This window comes from Microcaecilia unicolor, chromosome 3 (genome assembly GCF_901765095.1).
Source record: "Microcaecilia unicolor chromosome 3, aMicUni1.1, whole genome shotgun sequence".
Lineage (NCBI taxonomy): Eukaryota > Metazoa > Chordata > Amphibia > Gymnophiona > Siphonopidae > Microcaecilia > Microcaecilia unicolor.
This window is the reverse complement of record NC_044033.1, coordinates 78,677,782-78,694,390: the sequence shown is the minus strand read 5'-3', so window position 1 is coordinate 78,694,390 and position 16,609 is coordinate 78,677,782. Positions and strand designations below refer to the sequence as shown.

Genomic DNA, 16,609 nt, shown 5'->3' with positions numbered 1-16,609 from the left:
AGATTGTACTTGAGGTCCACTTTCCAAGGAAATGTGCAAAGGAGAAATTACCACACCAGCAACTACTGAGAGCATGTTTCTAGTCCATAGAAAAGAAACAAGTTTGGTGGTGGGATGTGAGGGGCAGCCTCTGTAGGGAAGAGAGTATCAGTAGGGAAGGAACTAATATCCCTTGATGATAGTGGTCTAACGTGTTGATCCATAGAGCCCTTAAAATTAGGCACCACAGTTCTTCAGTCCTGCTACTTAACTTCATCCTCTTACCCATCCGGAATTCAGCTGAAAATTCTCTCCTGCTCCTTACTTCTCAGGTGCTCTGAAGGAGCTCTAAGGTGCATACCCCTTTGGCCCCGCAGACATGTACTTCTAAATTTAAAGGCTGCATCCGCTTCACGTGATCCAATAGAACTACCCACAATTGATGTCCATGGGAATGTCTGATTGGAATTCAGCACATCCAACTCAGTCAGGCAAGATCTTCCCTCAGTGTAGATATATTGAAAACCTGACTGGCTTTATGACTCTGCAGAACTGGAAATCCCTACCCCTGTACTATGAAACTGTTAAATATCCAGTTAACTAACTGGAAAGAGATTAACGTGGTTATTTTAAAAGCCTTTTTTGCATTTTGGGTGTGCATAAACAGCATTTAAGCAGGCTGGAACATAATCGATAGGGGTGAAAACTTCTGTAATGTAAGAGGGTGTGTTTTGATACTTATTTCCGATATAAAGTTGTACAGGTGGTGGAGCCCTGTCTATATAGTCTCACATCTAGAAAATATGAAGCAGCAGAAAAATGAAGGCTACCATTTATTTCTATGACGTTTGGAGACCAAATGATTATTTGTCATGTGTCTGAAGGTAAAGGACCTATACCTCCTGGTTGTGTTGTTTTGTTCAGTTGACATCTGTGTGTGTGGAAGGTAATTTAATACAGATCACCTAGGGCCCTGTTTACTAAGGCGGGTGCACTAACTGTGTAGGCGCCTATAAGGATATTGTAGGCACGTACACGGTTAATGAGCGTTAAAAACACTAATGCGCCTATAAAGCGGCTTAGTAAACAGGGCCCTTAGATTTGAAGGATAAGTGCCTATTTCTTATCTGTTTTGTAAAGCTACATAGGTACTTGTGTCTATTTATAAACCACTAGGGGCACACTAGCAGAAATCATGGCTAGATTTAAGCCACAGACATTTACACCTGCTCAGAAATAGGTATAAATATTAGCATGTAAATTACACACAAACTTATATTTTATAAAGAGCACTTGTACTTTGTGACCCTGCTTGCACTTTGCCCAAACTCTTCCCCAAAACATACCTAATGCATGTTGCGTAAAAATATGAACTGCTTTCCCATCATACACACTTTTGCACACACACCCTTAAAGTCTGTATAACACAATGAAAACGTACAAATAAAGTGAACTTGAAAAAAGAAAGTATTGCATATCAGAGTGCTAAATATTTGTTGTAAAGATGGTTGTATATAACCCCTGTATAATTTTGTGTGTATGTGTGTTTCTTTTAAACAAAATACTTGTGTTGCGGAGGTCTTGAAGATAACCGTTAGCTTTTTTGCAGTTTAATGCTATCCTGCATTATCATCGTTGTGTTGCATTTTTGCTGTAGTGTACTGAAAAGAAAATTTAATTATTATTTAATTATTATGATGCTTCTCAGGACCAATTTGTGCCACCAAAGATCTATCGGCGAATCCATGCTGCAGTAGCAGCTGTTTCCACTTCAATGCTCATCTTAACCAATCTGATCTTTCTGGCTGGAGAGCATATTGGGGAAATCTACTGGAACAGGATCTTTGTGCAAGGTAGGCTATTTTAATGCCAATGGCAGATCTATACCTCCAGTTGCCCTTAAGCAGCTAGATAATTCGCTGTCTCCTCCCCCAACAAGATAGTGCAGTTCTGCAATTGATGATGTCAAGCAAATGATTCTCACAGCCTGGTGGCTGCCCATAGGCACTTCCCTGCTGTCTATTGGTAAATCTATTCCTGCATACTGTACAGGATATGAGACATTTAAAAAGATATTTGAGTAGTTTTCATGTTTTATTTTGTTTTATTTATATTGATTACCTTTAAAAAGATATTTAAAAGACCTGCACAGTCAGAGTTATTCATGAGTATCACCAATTTTGTGTCTGGACAAAATGCTTAGTAAATCCATTTCTTAGCTTATTATTTTCAAACCTAGCATGTCTAGCTTTTCCTGTGAAGTAGATTTTTGGGTTTTGTGGGATGTATGAGCCTGCAATCATGAAGTAACTGCATCGCATTATACGAGAAATTTAAAGGCAAGCAATTTAGAAATGATTGATGAAATTAAGCATAATTTCAAGTGTGTTGAGCTGTGTACAGTGTATGCTGCTTCACTTTCAAAGTTCTTTTGCTAAATGTAATTACATCATTAGTGGATAAAAGGCATTGTCACAATTATCTTTCCTTCCTTTCTACCCTTAACAGAAAGGGAGATGCATTATACTACTAAGGATTAGGTTTTGGGCAAAAATGTGCAAAACGCTTACAAGTCAGTTGCACAAACATGAAGTAGTACATCTTTGATCAAAGACTTAATGGCTGTTAAAGAGTGTAAAGATGTCTGTTAAAAATAGCATAGTTCTGTGAAATCCGGAGGACTTTACCAACCTGTGGTAGTTAGTAAATCACATGGTACTATTGCATTCATTCCTATGACCAAAACATTGTGTGTTTTGAGCTGCAGGAATACATGATGATGGTGGGCCCAATCCCAGGCCTGCCACCTTTTAAAGGGGCCATAGTATTTGAGCACAACCCCCCCACCCTCTCCTGTTGCTTCTCTCAATATAACTGTTTACACACTTGGTGAGACAGTAGGCCCCCCTCCACCTGGGTCAAAGGGACCCCCTTCTAGGGCTCTCAAATCCCTGTTGGTCTAGTGGCCCAAAAGCATCCCCCAAACCTCTACAGGGGGCAAAAGTTTGCCTCTGATGGGGGCAAAATTGTAGAATAGAAGGGTCCACTTCCAGTAAGCTCTGCCCTCAAAGTTCCTAGTTCCACCCCCCCCCCCCCAAAAGAGTCCAAGTCTGTGAGTAGAGAGCAAGCACCCCCCTATCCCTCAAATCCTGACTTAACCTTACAATGCATAAGTCCTTGGAGGACAGGATGAGTTCTTACCCACTTCTGTTCCAGATCTCACCATGTTTCAAAAGAACAGTGCTTTGAACTCAGAATGACATCAGAACGTACCACTTGGGGTCTGACAAATAAACATAGTAACATAGTAGATGACGGCAGAAAAAGACCTGCACGGTCCATCCAGTCTGCCCAACAAGATAACTCATATGTGCTAATTTTGTGTATACCCTACTTTGATTTGTACCTGTGTTCTTCAGGGCATAGACTGTATAAGTCTGCCCAGCACTATCCCCGCCTCCCAACCACCAGCCCTGCCGCTGCTGACATTAACCACATTTCTGTTACATGATTGTTTTACAGTGTGGTTAAATGTTTATATTTCTGATATTGTTTCATGTTAGTCCTATTACTAGGAAATAATTTGCTATTTCTGTGTGTATCTCATTGTTGTATTTATGCTTATATTTGCTTCTTTTACTATTGTTATGCTGTTAACATAATTGTATGTTTTATGTCAATCTGTGTATATTGCCTTAAGTCAATTTCTTCATAAAGGCAGTTAATAAATCCCAATCAACAAAATAAATAAATAATCCAGATAAGGTGCTTGCTAGATGTCTTCTATAGAGAGAAATATACTGTGTTGTACTCTATGGTCTGGCCTATTGTGGATTAAAAACTGGTTAAATGGTAGAAAACAAAGAGTAGGGGTTAAATGGTCAGTATTCTCAATGGAGAAGGGTAGTTAGTGGGGTTCCCCAGGGGTCTATGCTGAGACAGCCGCTTTTTAACATTTATAAATGACCTAGAGATAGGAGTAACTAGTGAGGTAATAAAATTTGCTGATGATACAAAGTTATTCAAAGTCGTTAAATCGCAGGAGGGTTGTGAAAAATTACAAGAGGATCTTACGAGACTGGGAGACTTGGCGTCTAAATGGCAGATGACGTTTAATGTGAGCAAGTGCAAAGAGATGCATGTGGGAAAGAGGAACCCGAATTATAGCTACATCATGCAAGGTTCTACGTTAGGAGTCACTGACCAAGAAAGGGATCTAGGTGTCGTCGATAATACGTTGAAACCTTCCTCTCAGTGTGCTGCTGTGGCTAAGAAAGCAAATAGAATGTTAGGTATTATTAGGAAAGGCATGGAAAACAAAAATGAGGACGTTATAATGCCATTGTATCGCTCCATGGTGCAACCGCACCTCGAATATTGTGTTCAATTCTGGTCGCCACATCTCAAAAAAGATATAGTGGAATTAGAAAAGGTGCAGAGAAGGCCGACGAAAATGATAAAGTGGATGGGACGACTTCCCTATGAGGAAAGGCTAAAGCAGCTAGAGCTCTTCAGCTTAGAGAAAAGGCGACTGAGGGGAGATATGATAGAGGTCTATAAAATAATGAGTGGAGTGGAACAGGTAGACGTGAAGCTTCTGTTTACTCTTTCCAAAAATACTAGGACTAGGGGGCACGCAATGAAGCTACAAAGTAGTAAACTTAATACGAGAGAAAATATTTCTTAACATGTAATTAAACTCAAATTCATTGTCAGAAAATATGGTAAAAGCAGTTAGCTTAGAGGGGTTTAAAAAGGTTTGGATAGCTTCCTAAAAGAAAAGTCTATAAGCCATTATTAAATGGACTTGGGGAAAATCCACTGCTTCTTTCTAGGATAAGCAGCATAAAATGTATTGTACTCTTTTGGGATCTTGCAGGTACTTGTGACCTGGATTGGTCATTATTGGAAACAGGATACTGGGATTGATGGATCTTTGGTCTGTCCCAGTATGACAACATTTATGTACTTATGTATGAGGAAGGAGAATGTGGCTTCAGACTCTCCATATCCCAGAAAGCCTTTTTTGAGGGGGCGATCATGAGGAAAGTTAAAGGGGGTTAAACTGCTTTATTTTTTAACCAAGGGGGAGGAGAGAGAGAAGGAAAGGGTGAGTACTGGTATAGAAAGAGGTTACCTTTTAAGATGGAGAGAGGGACAGAGTAAAGGATTCCAGATGTACGTTGTCTTGGCCCATCTATAGTAGCTGCATGAAATAGGGCAGTAGGCACAATTTACACAGGGAAGAAGGAGATTACATGTAATATAGTAAATGACGGCAGATAAAGACCTGTACGGTCCATCCAGTGTGCCCAACAAGATAAACTGGTGATTTTAGATTTATATATATATATATATATATATGTGGTCGGTGGCCCAACTGTTTGGGGAAGCTAAAGGGGGCGGGGTTAGGGGTGGGGCTTACATCCATAAATGTCTCACAACACACAGAAAAAAAAAATAAGTACAACATCCCAAATGTGAAAAGTTACAAGCACCACCCTAATTAGTGAGATTGAAGGTTAGCAAACGTGGGCGCGGGCAAAATCCGCCGGACGCCCCGGACATGCCCTCAAAAAGAGGACATGTCCGGGGAAATCCGGACGTATGGTAACCCTAGGTAAGTCCTGCTGGATTCCTGTTCAGGGGCGGGCGATGGCAGCTGAGGCGGTAAAACGCTGTTCCTGATGCGGGAAACGGCGTTCAGTGGTGGACCTTTGCAGCGGGGGGTGCGCTGATTTGGTGGGACTCGACGGAGCTGTGCCCCCCCTCCCCCCCCGAGAGTGTGCTTTCTCGCCCGGAGCCTGGCAATTCTCGCTCCATTTTGCGATCGGTTGCGGAGCCGGCTCTGGTAGCAGTTTTGGGCAAAGCTTCTTCTCCGCTGGTAAGGGAGTCGGGGGGGGGGGGGGGCGTCAGGCACTGTGGGCGGTGGTGCAGGTGCCATGGCTGCGACCTCCGTTGCGGGGGAGGGGGTTCGCCAGAGTTTATTTTGCTACTCCATCAGGTGTTTTTGTTGAAAAGGGCCTTGCCCCCTCTCACGCAGCTGCGACAGCTTCGGCCTTTGATCCTCTCAGGGGGTCTGGGGGTAACCAAGAGATTTTGGGGTTTCCCCAGAGGATTTCTCCTCCTTTAAAAAGCCTAGGCTTTCTTTGGGGTCTGAGGAGGGGTCCTGCATACAGTCGCCTGCAGCTTCCTCTGTGGTGGCTCTCTCGGAGCAGACGGGAGGACGTAGAGGACGGTGTCCTCACTGACCAACCAGAGGACTCTTCCGCCATGAGGATTTTCCATAAGGAGGAGTTGTCCTCCTTTATCTCTCAGGCGCTGGAAGCCCTGAATATAGAGGACCCTGAGGTTGCAGCTTCTCAGGCGGTCAACCCCAAGATGGCTAGTATCAGGCGACCTTCTAAGGCCTTTCCGGTACATGAAGCTATTGAAGAGTTGATTTTGGTGCAGTGGGCAGATCCGGATGGGGGGGCTGAAAGTAGCCAGGGTTATGACCAGGCTGTATCCGGTTTCAGCGAACCATTTAGAGCAGTTTGCTCTACCTAGGGTGACGGCGGTCACTAAGAAGACTACTCTTCCAGTGGAAGGTGGTGTGGCACTTAAGGATATGCAAGACAGACGGCTAGAGGCCTCTTTAAAACGTGCCTTTGAGGTGGCCGCTTTGACACTTCAAGCTTCTGTTTGTAGTTCTTATGCGGCTAGAGCTTGTCTCAGTTGGCTACATTCTGTCATGGATTTGATTTCGCAGTCTGATATGTCGGGAACTCCTCAGATGTCGCTGATGGATATTGGGCAGGCGTACTTGGCGGATGCCTTGTATGATTTGGTCTGTGCTTCAGCCAAACTCATGGCCTTGACCGTTTCCTCTCGGCGTCCTCTGTGGCTCCGTCATTGGGCCGCAGATATGGCCTCTAAGCAACGGTTCATTAAATTGCCTTTCCGAGGGAAATTGCTTTTTGGGGAAGACCTAGAAAAGATTGTTAAAGATTTGGGGGATTCTAAATCTAGCGTCTTCAGGAGGATAGACCCAAGTCTACTTCCAGGAAGGGAGTCTCAAGGTCACATTTCAAAGAGATGCGCCGGTATCGCCCGGGGCGGTCCAACACAGCCTTTCAGCGTCCTTGTTTTGGGCAGCGTTCTTCCTTTCGCAATGAGAAGCGTCCGGCTGGTCCCCCCTCTCGTCAGGGGGCTCCTTCTCAAGCCTCCCAATGATGGGGTGCAGGTCCACTCGAGTAGAGAGCAGATCGGTGGTTGGCTTTCTCTGTTTCTTCCAGAGTGGGCCAGAATTATTTCAGACCAGTGGGTCCTCGATGTGGTTCGAGAAGGTTACAAGCTAGAATTCTTCTCCTCCCGTCACAGACTTTTTCTGGAGTCCCACTGTGTATTGCGTGCCAAGAAGACAGCAGTTCTGCAGTGTTTGCGAGACCTGTTAAGGATAGGGGCTATCGTTCCTATTCCTCCTCTCGAAAGGCGCACAGGTTGGTACTCCATCTTCTTTGTGGTTCCAAAGAAGGGAGGGGCTTTTCAGCGTATTCTCGATCTCAGAAAAGTAACCAGTTTTGCGGGTTCGTCACTTCCGCATGGAGACATTAAGGGCAGTTATTGCTGCTGTTCAACCAGGCGAGTTTTTGACGGCTCTAGATTTGAGGGAAGCTTACCTGCACATTCCCATTTGGCAGCCCCATCAGAGATTTCTCAGATTTGTGGTGCTGGGTCAGCACTTCCAGTTTCAGACCTTTCCTTTCGGAATGGCCACTGCCCCACGCACTTTTTCCAAGGTCATGGTGGTGATGGTGGTGGTGGTGGCGGTGTTCCTGCGGAAGGAGGGGATTCGAGTGCATCCATATCTCAATGACTGGCTGATTCGGGTGACGACAGCAGAAGAGAGTCGAGTGGTCACCGACTGAGTGATTGCGGTGTTGCAATCCTTAGGTTGGGTGGTCAATATGGACAAGAGTCATCTGGTTCCTACTCAGAGTCTGGAGTATCTTGAAGTGCAATTCAATACGAAGCAGGGGAAGGTGTTTCTCCCTGAGGGGCGAAGGATCAAATTTCTTTCTCAGGTACAGACCTTATTGAGTCGTCGCACTCCCCGAGTGTGGGACTATGTTCAGCTCCTCGGTTCCATGACAGCGACCTTGGAGGTCATTCCATGGGCAAGGGCTCACTTGCGGCCTCTTCAGAATTTCCTTTTCAGCAGATGGTCGCCGACGTCGCTGGATTATCAACGGCGCCTTCCTTGGTCGAGCCGTGCCGGAGACAGTCTCACGTGGTAGCTCCGGTCAGCCAATTTGCAGAAGGGTGTTTCTTTGGCATCTCCCAATTGGGTGGTAGTCGTGACGGATGCCAGCCTTGCAGGCTGGGGAGCACATTGTCTTCATCGAGTAGCCCAGGGATCGTGGACCCCTCTCGAAGCGACTTGGCTGATAAATCATCTGGAGTTGCGAGCAGTCGTGAATGCGCTGCAGAGTTTTCAGGACCTTCTGCAGGGTCAGGCGGTTCATGTATTCTCGGACAACACCACGACGGTGGCCTACATCAATCGGCAGGGGGGCACTCAGAGTCGGACTCTTTTGGACGCAGCGGAATGGACGCTGTTGGACTCGGCTTTTCGGCTGATCTGTCAACGTTGGGGAAGACCAGTAATGAATCTCATGGCCATGGCTTGCAATGCCAATGTTCCCCCGTTCTTCAGCCGCAAACGGCAGCCAGGATCCACAGGATTGGATGCTTTTCTCCAGCCATGGCCAGAACAACAGCTACCGTATGTTTTTCCTCCGTGGCCTCTGATTTGATTTGCTTACTTTATTTATTTTTTGTCTATTAGATTGTAAGCTCTTTGAGCAGAGACTGTCTTCTATGTTTGTGCAGCACTGCGTATGCCTTGTAGCGCTATAGAAATGCTAAGTAGTAGTAGTAGTAGTGATAGGGAGAGTTCTTTGCCGCATAGGGCAGCATCGGGGGGCCAGTCGTTCTAGTGGCCCCAGACTGGCCCCGACGGCTGTGGTATACGGATCTCGTTCGAGCACTCTCAGAGCCACCATTGCGACTTCCAGTGACTCCCGATCTGCTGCATTAAGGGCCAGTTCAGATGGAAAATCCCTCCCGCTTTGGTCTTACGGCCTGGCTATTGAGAGGCAGTAGCTGAGGAAGAAGGGATTTTCAGGACCAGTCATTGCCACTCTGCTGGGGGCACGGAAGCAGTCTACTTTAGCAGCGTACGCGCGAGTGTGGAAAGCTTTCTCTGCGTGGTGTGCTTTGCATGCTGAATCGCCTTTTCGGGTGGGCATTCCGGTTTTTCTGGAGTTCCTTCAAGATGGTCTTAAAAAGGGATTGGCATATAATTCCCTTCGAGTGCAGGTGGCCGCGCTAGCTTGTTTTAGGGGCAAACTTTAGCAGCTCACTCTGATGTGGTCCGTTTCCTATGCGGGGCTCTTTGGCTTCGGCCTCCTCTGCGGCAGCCATGCCCAGTGTGGCATTTGAATGTGGTACTGCGAGCCCTCCAGGCCCCACCGTTTGAGCCGTTGAATAAGATTTCTGAGAAGGATCTAACACTTACGATATTGTTTTTGGTGGCCATTGCTTCAGCTAGGAGGATTTCTGAAATTCAAGCTTTGTCTTGCAGAGATCCTTTTTTGCAGTTTTCTGAAGCAGGGGTGTCGATCCGGACAGTGCCGTCGTTTCTACCTAAAGTGGTTTCGGCTTTCCATGTCAATCAGGCGGTTTATCTTTCGTCTTTTCGAAGAGAGGATTATCCGGGGGAGTTTGCCTTGCTACGTTTCCTGGATGTGCGGAGAGACTTGTTTCTGTACTTGCAGATCTCTAACGAGTTTCGACGCTCAGATCATCACTTTGTGCTCTTGTCGGGATCGAAAAGAGGCGGCTTCTAAGGCTTCCATTGCTCGCTGGATTAGGGAAGCCATTGGAGCGGCGTATCTGCTACAAGGGCGGGCGTCTCCAGTGGCCCTGAAGGTGCACTCTACTCGGGCACAGGCAGCTTCTTGGGCGGAGGCAGAGGCCTTATCTCTGGAAGAGATTTGTCAGATGGCTACTTGGGCATTCCGTCATACTTTTGCAAAGCATTACAGGCTAGACATATCTGCTTGGGTGGATGTGAGTTTTGGGGCGGGGGTGTTGTTACGGGGAGTGTTGGCTTCCCACCCTACTTAAGGAATGCTTTGGTACATCCCACTAATTCCTAGATTCATCTGCTGCAAGTGACAAGGAAGGTAAAATGATGTCTTACCTGATAATTTTCTTTCCTTTAACGCAGCAGATGGATCCAGGATCCCTCCCTAGTTCAGCTGATGTTTTTTTTTCATTTTCCGTGCAAAGTGGCTATTTTTTCCTTCCAGGTTCTCTTTTGCAGAGTTCAGACAGATATGGGAACACGGAAAGGATTCCGATTTCTGGATCAAGTTGCAGTTATTTTGAAGTTCTTATTTGCTTCTCTGTTTTTCATAGTGAGGATGGTTTCTGGTTGTTGTTGGTTTCATATTTTTGGTCTTGGCAAATGCTTACAAATGACATACTAACTGAGGAAGAAGCTGGCCGTCTGGCATCACTGCCTTTAGTTTGTTTATCTCTATCTCCACCTGCTGGTAGGCGGACTTAACCCATTAGTTCCTGGATTCATCTGCTGCGTTAAAGGAAAGAAAATTATCAGGTAAGACATAATTTTACCATTATTTTCACAGGGATCTTATTGATTCCTCAAGTCTCTTCTTACTGTCAGGCATCCTGAGGGATTTCTTCTGTCTCTGAAATTGGCCCACACAAACTCAAGGAGTGCAGTGAGGCCTCAGAATCGGCATGTTTCTTTTCATCCATGTCTTTAAACATAGAAACCAGTTCAACAAGAACCAGGGTTCCGATTAGGTTCTGAGAGCCCTCATTCACAACCTCTTAGTTATTTTGCTCCAATTATATATCCCTCCCATCATTAGGGTCAGCCCAAGGGTATCTGATGTCCTAAGCAAACCTTCAGCATTGCCCTAAGCTCCCCACCCCACCCCACCAGGGGTCTCAAGGCCCTACCCGCCCAGTAGTCCATACCATCGCCCTTGCTATCTTCCCCACCATAGTGGCCAGCATATTTCCTTCCCCTATCTTTCTTCTTCTCCCTTCCCCTTGATAGCCAACATCATTCTCCCCTCTTTACCTCTCCTCCCAGTGCCAGACTATTTCCTTTGTGCAGGGATTTGTATCTGCTTTTTCTCTAGGTACTTTTGCTGGCTAATTCTGTTCACATTGTTGCCATTTTAAATCTGTGCCAGAGAGGGCAGGAGCAATATCCAGTCCCGCTCAAAATATTAAACTCTGCATTTTTAACCCTCTCTTTTGTAATTTCCACTACTGAAGCTATGGGGAAGCGGAAAGGGTTTTTTTTGGGATGCTAACCCCCCCCCCCCCCCCCCCACTTGCCCCATCCCCCAAAACAGGCCTGATAGATACATCCATTCAACGGAGTTCGGGTGCTTTTGATTCTAAAGGGAAGCCAGTTTGAAGGCATATTGCAGAAAGAAGACTGTGTCTTCTTCAGCCTGTAGAGCTTGATCTTTAACCTGCTGTCTTGGGGGACAGGCTGTTTTATATCCCTGTAGATCGCATACAGAATGCGGTGGATAACCTGATGATAAACCAGGTTTTATAGTGTTGACAGCCATATACCCAGCAGTGCTATAATGTTTGGTTTCTCATTTTCTTTTCTTTTAGGCTGCTCATATGTTTTATTATGTCCCCTGCTAAGCAAGTTTCAAACAAATATAATAATCTTGTCCAAGATCCCAATCTGGCTGTTTACACTAAAAGAATCCCTTCATGGAATACACAGTAAATCCCATGCTAGAACAATTGCGTCTGCCGGATTTCATCAGCTGTGTGGGGAGACTATGTAATGGCTGTTGTACTTGAAACAAGGCATTCCGATAGGAGTTGTTTTGTTTTGCCATTACATTTTCCTAGCAATAAAAAGAAGTAGCTAGTGGTTAAGGATCAGGTATTAAAAATTATTTTTTTTAATGTCGCTACTAGAAAATGTACCAATGATTTAGCAAGAGTTTAGAGTAAAGGATTTTTTATGCTGATGAAGAAAGTTGGACTCAGTAATATTCTTCTTACCTTATTAACATATAAAAGGTGGAGGTTGGCTTTTCACTTTCTCACATTTTGCAATCCACAGGAACAGTATAGTATATTAAGTACTTTGCAGTTATACAAGAGAGGGGGATTGTTGTATATTGGCTACTAGAAAATGTGACATTTGTCTGACTTTTTAAAATTTTTATATTGTAGCAGCATTACATTTACTTGAAGACATTTGTTCCTGCATATAATAAATGTAAACTGCTTTGGTTGTACCAGAGAAAGAGAAAGGGGGTATATCAAATCCATGACCCTTGACCCTTTCCTTGCAGGGCTGGTGCAAGCATAACAGGTGCCGTAGGTGATCTTCCATGCATGCCCACATCAAGTAACTTCCAGGCCTCTATTCCTGCCCCCCCCCCCCCCCACCTGAAATTCTGATAAACTGAATAACAGTTACCCCAGTGCTACTCTCCTAGAATGATTCTGTAAAATAAATACAGAATTAGACATCCTCCTCCTCATTCTATAATGTGAGCACCTAAATGTAATTTAGACCAACTCCTCATGTCATGCTTAACTGTACATAGAACTTGCTGTGAGTTTAGCCACCCATCTATTTATCCCAGTTGACTCTGTACTACAGACCTTGTCTCCATCTATATATCTGCACTTAGCCCCTTGGCTAAATAGTAAACTGTATTGTCGAAAAGCATCAGCATCATATCTATGTTATCTGAATGTTCTAATACATGCTTATTATTATGCTGACATTGCATTAGTTCATCATTTGAATATTCTTCCATGCTGTCTATTATGGTATTGTTTGTATTGTACTGACATTAATCACATCTATGTTATATGATTGTTCTGCAGTGCAGTGTGTATATTTTTGAAACTGTCTCATGTTAGTCCTATTATTAGGTTTTAAGTTTGCTGTTTCCAAGTTCACCTCATTTATTATATTTGTTTCTATTTGGTCATGTTACGATTGTTATGCTGTTAACAAAATTTTAAACGTACCTGGTGTACATCTCCTTGGGTGAATCTCTTCAGAAAGGTGGTTAATAAATCCCAATAAATAAATTAAAATACATAATGAAGGCAAAATTTCCAAAAACTATTTACCCAGGTGAGGGGATTTATTTTAAAATTGCTCATCCCTTTTGTAGGTTTAGAGTATGCTTTGCAGTTGTTGTATAACTGTCAGCTGTTCTTTGCCACCTCTTCCCTTCTCCCTCCTCCCCTCACCAAAACTGTAATCTTGGGACCAGTTACAGGTCCTGATTTCTTGCAGACAGGCCTCTCATTGACCTTAAACTGACTGAGAGCTGCTGCCTCTGCCTGTTATTTGATATCCTTAATCTGTCTACCACTAAATCAATTGTATCATATCTGAGCTAGGTCTATTTATTCTTTTTCTTTGTTTGCTTTACTAACATTTTCCTTTTTATCGTGTAATAAATCAGGAACACTGTACTAAGCATTAAATAGTGCTGTATAAACCTATATTTTCTTAGTCAGCTGTTCCTAGTTTAGCAGCATCTGTGAAACAGTGAGATTTTGTATACGGAGCATTGATCTCATCATTACAGCCAAATCTGAAGCAAATGCTACCCTCCTGTGCGCTGCAGTGCAAGAAACATTAAACAGCTACAGAAGTTGATTAAACACCTTAGCAAACCTCTGACTTAGAGGGGATTTTCAATATGACAACTAAGTCCAACTTTGGACATTTTGTTCAAAATGTCCAGAATCCGAACAGCAAATATAGCCATTTTCAAAACAGCAAAATGTCTGTTTTCTTTTCAGAAAATGGCCACTTGCTAGATGTTTTTGTGCTCTGTGCATTTATCTTTTTGGTCCATTTTTGAAAAAAAAATTTAAAACTCCATGTGAAAAATGTACAAAATCAAGCCTTTGGGATACAGGAGGAGCCAGCATTCTTAGTAGACTGGCCACACAGATATCCCAGCAGAGCAGTGGGGCACCCTAGGGGGCACTGCAGTGGATTTCACCAAAAGCTCCCAGGTACACATCTCACCATTAGTCCCTTATATTGTATAGTGAGCCCTCCAAAGCCCACAAAAAACCTACTGTACCCAACTGCATACTGCTACAATATTCCCTATGGCTGCAGGTGTCATGTATATGTGGGTACAGTATGTGTTTGATGGGTTTTGGACAGCTCACACTTTCCACCAGAAGTGTAATAGAGTGAATTATGGGCCTGGGTCCCCTTCTCCATAGCACACTACACCGACCACTAGGCTACTAGGACCTGCTTTCTGCTGTAATAGGACTATAGCATCTGAGGCTGTCATAAGGCTGATATGTACTGTTTTACATCTTTGAGGGGTGGGAAGGGGTCAGTGACCAATGGGGGAGAGTAAGGAGGGGGTTCATTTCTTTATTTCTCCAATGGTCATCTGGTCATATAGGGCACATTTTTGTGGCTTAGTCGTTATTAAAATAGGTCTAGCTCAAAACTTCTTGGTTTTAGTCCTGGACGTTTTTCAGCCATAATTGAACAAAACGAAAAGGTCCATGTCTTAGGAACATCCAAATCCCGCCCTTATCATGCCCCCAACACTCCCCCTTGAGATCTGGATGCACTGCAGATGAGCTGCATAGAAAAACATCTGGGAAATGGGTTTCAAAAATACTGATTTGGACATTTTGGTGAAAAAACTTCCAACTGCTGCTTTATGCCACTTTTTAGACATTTTTCTCTTTTGAGAATGAGCCCCTTAATCAACTGTAAAATCTGTTAACTGCAGCTGTTGTTCACTGCTGTTATTAAGGTGAAAAGGAATCTGAAAATAGGTAGTTAGTTGGAAAAGATACAGGGATTCTTTTACTAAGCTGTGGTAAGCACTAACACATGCTTACCTCAGGTTAAAATGCACTACTGTGGGGTGTGCTCAGGCATCCCACAGTAGTTTTGAAACTGGCGCACACTACCCTTGCGCTAAAAAAATAAATTTTGAGGATGGAGAGTGGGTACAGCTATGCTAATCGGTTAGTCTGACGTTGGTGCCGGAGAAAATGGTAGAGGCTATTATTAAAAACAAAATTACAGAGCACATCCAAGGACATGGTTTACTGAGACCAAGTCAGCATTGCTTTAGTGTGGGGAAATCTTGCCTGACCAATATACTTCAATTCTTTGAAGGAGTAAACAACATGTTGACAAAGGGAATTTTCAAAAGGTGTTTGAAAAGGTACCTCAAGAAAGGCTACAGAGGATATTGGAGGGTCTTGGGATAGGAGGAAATGTCCTATTGTGGATTAAAAACTGGTTTAAGGATAGGAAACAAAGAGTGGGGTTAAATGGGCTGTATTCCCAATGGAGAAGGGTAGTTAGTGGGGTTCCTCAGGGGTCAGTGCTAGGACCGCTGCTTTTTAATATATGTATAAACGATTTAGAGATGCGAGTAACAAGCGAGGTAATTAAATTTGCTGATGACACAAAGTTATTCAAAGTCGTTAACTCACGAGAGGATTGTGAAAAATTACAGAAGGATCTTACGAGACTGGGGGACTGGTCGGCTAGATGGCAGATGACGTTTAATGTGAGCAAGTGCAAGGTGATGCATGTGGGAAAAAAGAATTCGAATTATAGCTACGTCATGCAAGGTTCCACGTTAGGAGTTACGGACCAAGAAAGGGATCTGGGTGTCGTCGTTGATAATACACTGAAACCTTCTGCTCAGTGAGCTGCTGCGGCTAGGAAAGCGAATAGAATGATGGGCATTATTAGGAAAGGTATGGAGAACAGGTGTGAGGATGTTATAATGCCGTTGTATCGCTCCATGGTGTGACCGCACCTTGAGTATTGTGTTCAATTCTGGTCGCCGCATCTCAAGAAAGATATAGTAGAATTGGAAAAGGTGCAGCAAAGGGCAATGAAAATGATAGTGGGGATGGGACGACTTCCCTATGAAGAAAGACTAAGGAGGCTAGGGCTTTTCAGCTTTGAGAAGAGACGGCTGAGGGGAGATATGATAGAGGTATATAAAATAATGAGTGGAGTGGAACAGGTGGATGTGAAGCGTCTGTTCACACTTTCCAAAAATACTAGGACTAGGGGGCATGCGATGAAACTACAATGTAGTAAATTTAAAACAAATCGGAGAAAATTTTTCTTCACCCAACGCATAATTAAACTCTGGAATTCGTTGCCGGAGAACGTAGTGAAGGCGGTTAGCTTGGCAGAGTTTAAAAAGAGGTTGGACGGTTTCCTAAAGGACAAGTCCATAGACCGCTACTAATTGGACTTTGGAAAAATCCACAATTTCGGGAATAACATGTATAAAATGTTTGTACGTTTGGGTAGCTTGCCAGGTGCCCTTGACCTGGATTGGCCACTGTCGGGGACAGGATGCTGGGCTCAATGGACCTTTGGTCTTTTCCCAGTATGGCATTACTTATGTTATGTACTTATGTTTGTACCTGAGGTAATGGAGGGTTAAGTGACTTGCCCAAGATCACAAGGAGCAGCAGTGGGGATCTGAACCGGCCACCTCTGGATTGCAAGACT

General features: G+C 44.0%; 1 protein-coding gene across 3 annotated transcripts in view; it reads left to right on the top strand.

The window, feature by feature from the left end:
* Nucleotides 1–16,609, top strand: part of HHAT (hedgehog acyltransferase) — a 354,392-nt gene that overhangs the window by 244,170 nt on the left and 93,613 nt on the right. For all 3 annotated transcript variants that reach the window (XM_030196099.1, XM_030196097.1, XM_030196098.1), the window contains one exon: nt 1,688–1,832. In XM_030196099.1, the coding sequence (XP_030051959.1) occupies nt 1,688–1,832 (145 nt within the window). The remainder of the gene's footprint in view (nt 1–1,687; nt 1,833–16,609) is intronic.